Here is a 3,998-nt window from a genome sequence, read left to right as displayed (position 1 = left end):
TGAGGCTTGGCCCCTCGCGAGGGTCTTGAGCTCGTGTTGATGAAGATGGGCCGTGCCGGGCCCCCCTTTGAGCCACGCCGCAGGCCGCAGGCAGGCAAGTCTAGGGACCCCCGTTCCCAGAACGCCGACAGTAGCCCCCGGGCCCAAGGTGTGCCCGGACTTGGCCGAGCAGAGAGGCGAAAGGGAAAGTGGGAAGCGCTGCGGGCCCTAACAGCCTGCGACCTTGGGCGCCGCGTGGCGGTTGATTGGACGTGGGCGCCTTAGCAACCGCGCGAGTTGATAAAGGAGCGGCATATGTCTAGGCTTTGCCTCCTTTGCTCTCTCCGGTTGCTGCTCAGATCCTCTTTCTTGCGCCTCCCCTTCCTGCCTCCGAAATCTTCAGATCTACTCTGTCCGCGCGCCCTAGTAAGACATGACGCCTCGCCAGGCCCCGACCGGAGATTGTTATTCGTCCGCCTTGGACTCACCGAACGTGTCGGAGGCGAGCCTTGCCCGGGTGCGCCAGATGGTGGCAGCGTAGGGCATCGACGGGGCGAAGGCGTTGAAGGCCGGCTCTGCCCTTCCCGAGGGCCAAGGGAGCACCTTCTATCTGCTCTTTGTAAGCACCATTACTGTCGGTCTGGTACCTCCCTTCTTCGAGTTCTTCTTCTCCGTCCTCCGCCATTACAAGCTGCAAGCTCTGCATCTCCACCCCAACTCTGTCCTTCTCCTGGCAATCTTCGCCTATTATTGCGAGGCTCACGTTGGGGTGAAGCCCTCAGTGGCCTTGCTACGCCACTACTTCTCCCTCCGGACCTCTCGTGGTCCCGTCTCTGCGTGCGCGAGTTTTTTCGTGTACGGTAGCTCCATTGCCATTTCGAACCCCGGGAAGAGGATTGAGGGCTTCAGGAGCAAGTGGGTCTTGGTAGATGCTGGGCGCATCCACCATCGGCTGGCCTTGCCCACGGGTCACCCCACGAGCTCCGAAGATTGGTCTCAAATGGAGCTCGTGGACCCCCGTGCGAAGCCGGTGTTGGAGAAGATGGACACGGATCTGAGGCCGGCCAGCATGGCGGCGGTGAAGCTGACCGGCGCATCGCTGTTGAGGGAATTCCTGGAGCACTAGATGGCTCCACTTCGCCAGCACTCCCTGCCGATGTGGAGGCCCCGCCCGAGCCCCATGGTCTTGGCCGACGAGGATCTGGCTGCGATCCTCCAATCCTTGGTCGGGGGCGACGTGGCGAGGTTGGAGGGCGCTCCTACGTCCCTGTTCCTTCGCGACAACTAGGAGCAGGTAGTGGAGTCCATGCCTGTCTTCAACGGGGACGGGCCCGTGCCCGCGGAGGCTCCCGAGGACCCAGTGGACGTGTCCTCCGGCGACTCTAGCGAAGAGAAGGAAGAAGGGGAGCGGGAAAAAGGGCCTGACTCAGAGGCGACCGACGGAGAGTCGAGCCCCCCCCTTGGCGCAGGTCCTGCGCTCTCCGCCTCTCTCTGAGTGATGACAACGAGGGTGATGACGTGCTGGGCGGCGGGAGCATGCCCCCGATCCCAAGAAGGACAGGACCGGGCTGATCCCCCGCGGGTCTGCCCCGGCCCCGAGGCGATCCACGGACGCGCCTCCTGCTCCCGAGCTCCTTGAGGCTGATCCTTGCAGCCGGCTCTCGGGCTTTAAGTACGGCCGGAGGCTGCCCGAGCTCGCGAGCGACGACCTGTAAGTGCTTGATTCCTGTCTTATTTCTTGTTCTGTTGCTGAGGCTTGATGTTCGTATCTCCCGGCTAGGCTGGCGCCCGCGGCAAAGAAGTCAAAGGGAGCTCCTGAGGTTCCATCCGGGGCAACGCCTCTGCCCGCGAAAGAAGGTGACCGTGATACACGGGCCTCTCCTGCCCGGGCGTCCTCGCGAGACCTGGCTGAGCCGGCTGGGGCGAGCTCAGCCCCCTCGGCCCAAGCGACTCCCGAGGTGCCCTTGCCTGATGCCACCACCACAGCCGTTGGGGCGCAGCAGGCTCCACCTCATGATACGGTGCTCACGCTGCCGTCTTCTCCTCCTACTCCACCGGCTGCTGTTTCCCCGACTCCTCCTACTGTTCTGGATTGTGCTGCTGCCGAACTGGACTGTCTGCGGCAGGATCTTCTGGGCGCCGACCCTTGCCTGGTGGCCGGGCGCTTGGAGCTGGCTTCTGGCTGGATTCGCTCTGACGCTTCGATTCGAGCAGTGCTGGTTCAGGCCTCAACGGCCTGCGACGAGGAGAAGCAGGCCGTCCTCGGGGCGAAGGCCGCTTGAGACGCCACCTTGGGAGAGGCGGCTGATGCCCAAGGTCGCTGCAAGGTGCTGGAGGGCGAACTGCAGGGCCTGAAGGACCAGCTTGCTGAGGAGGTCCGTATCCGGCAAGAGAAGGAAGAAGGCCTGAAGGCTCGCGAGGCAGCCATCAAGGACCGGGACGCCAAGCTTAACAAGCGCCGTGATCGCCTAGGCGCGCTGGAGCAGGAGTTGGAGGCGTGGAAGGCCGAACTGGACGGCAAGGCTCGGGTCCTTGCTGAGGACCGCGAGGCCTTCGCGGAGACGGAGGTGATGGTTCGCGGCTTGCTGAAGTCGCTCTATGACAGCGGCCTGGAAAGCCCACTGGCCGGCACCGAGGATGGCCCCACCAAGCTGCTCCCCTTCATGGTCCGTGCTCTTGAATATGTCGCCCTTGGCCTTGGCGCTACGGCTGAGGCTGAGGCGCGCGTCCTGTCTTCTGCAGCGCTGACACGGGTCCTTACCCACGTCTACCTCCGCGACCCCAACATCGACCTCGACAGCCTGCTGGAGCCAGTGAGCGGCGAGCTTGCCACTGCCACTGCTGAGGCCGTGAAGGGTCGCGCGGAGGCACTGCTGGGGAAGTTCTAGCCTTCAGCACCAGGTCGAAGCGAGGCGCTGCCGGTCCTGCGGCTTCACGAGGCGAACCCGCTCCGCGTAGCTCCACCGTCGACAAGTGACTCCGTTGTGGCTCCTGTCCTGCTTTTAATTCCTGCAACATGCATCATGCCTCGGGGAGGCATTTAAACTTGCGTTTGGTATTGTGATAACAGTATGGACTGTAATATTTGCTTTTGAATTCCTTGAAATTTGTGCTTTCCCTACTTGCTTATGTTCTACGCCGGCAGGGCCCGGCCCCGCGCATACCTCAGCCGCCGTTAGCCCCGACCGGAAACCAGGACGGGACCAAGGAGTGAGGGGCTACGTGACAAGTTAGGCTCCTGAGTCGCGATGCTTAGGAGTCCCCCTTGGCGCACGAACAGCAAGTCGGGAGGTGAGATGTGTGGGTGAATCTACCATTCTACGTCTGCAGAGCCCGGCCCCGCGCATACCTCAACCGCCGTTAGCCTTTCAGAACTAAGGAGTGAGGGGCTACGTGACCAGTTAGGCTCCTGAGTTGCGGTGCTCAGGAGTCCCCCTTGACGCTCAAATGGCCTTCGTACCTTGGCTCCGCTCGGGGAGAGATGTGCGATGAACCAGGCCCGAGGGGCCTGGCTAGGTGGCGTACGTCTGGGTGTGACCCAGGCGCAGCCCTCGTGCCCAGCCCCCTCGCGCGGCACTCCCGAGGGGAGGCGTTGCGATGAGGCCAGACACTGAGCTCTGGGCTCCCTGAGGTTGATGCGGCCAAGGGCCACCCTCAGTTGTTTATCACGAGCGTGGAGCATAGCGCTTCCGTATGTGTACGGGCATAGCCGCTCCTCGGCAGTGTCGTCAGCCAGCGCGGATCATGGTGCTTCCACTGGTACGTGGGAGGGGGCTCCCCTCCGGGAGGAGCCCCCGAGGCGTATACAACCCCACCCTAACACGTGGACGACACGATATGGCATGAGGAGGTGTATCTGGGCACCCGTGAGCCAGCGCGGGACTCACGGGGCCCTACCTCAAGGCGGGTTGCGCCTGGCACTAGGCCTTAACCTGTGATGTGCTCCTGCAAATTTGGCCAGATGTCGATGCTCTACGTCCTCGGGTCCCGGCCCTCGAGCTGGTCTCAGCCGTCGCTGG

The 3,998-nt window shown here is 63.1% G+C and overlaps 1 protein-coding gene across 1 annotated transcript in view; it reads right to left on the bottom strand.

Annotated features, from left to right (window-relative positions):
- Positions 1-525, bottom strand: part of LOC119321062 (urease accessory protein D-like) — a 110,020-nt gene extending 109,495 nt beyond the window's left edge. Inside the window, exon 1 of the mRNA XM_037594911.1 lies at positions 468-525. Coding sequence (XP_037450808.1) covers positions 468-525 — 58 coding nt within the window. The remainder of the gene's footprint in view (positions 1-467) is intronic.
- Positions 526-3,998: the final 3,473 nt, after the last annotated feature.

The sequence above is a fragment of the Triticum dicoccoides genome, chromosome 6B, assembly GCF_002162155.2.
Source record: "Triticum dicoccoides isolate Atlit2015 ecotype Zavitan chromosome 6B, WEW_v2.0, whole genome shotgun sequence".
NCBI lineage: Eukaryota > Viridiplantae > Streptophyta > Magnoliopsida > Poales > Poaceae > Triticum > Triticum dicoccoides.
Note: the sequence above shows the minus strand (reverse complement) of the source record. Positions and strands in the feature narration are given on the sequence as shown.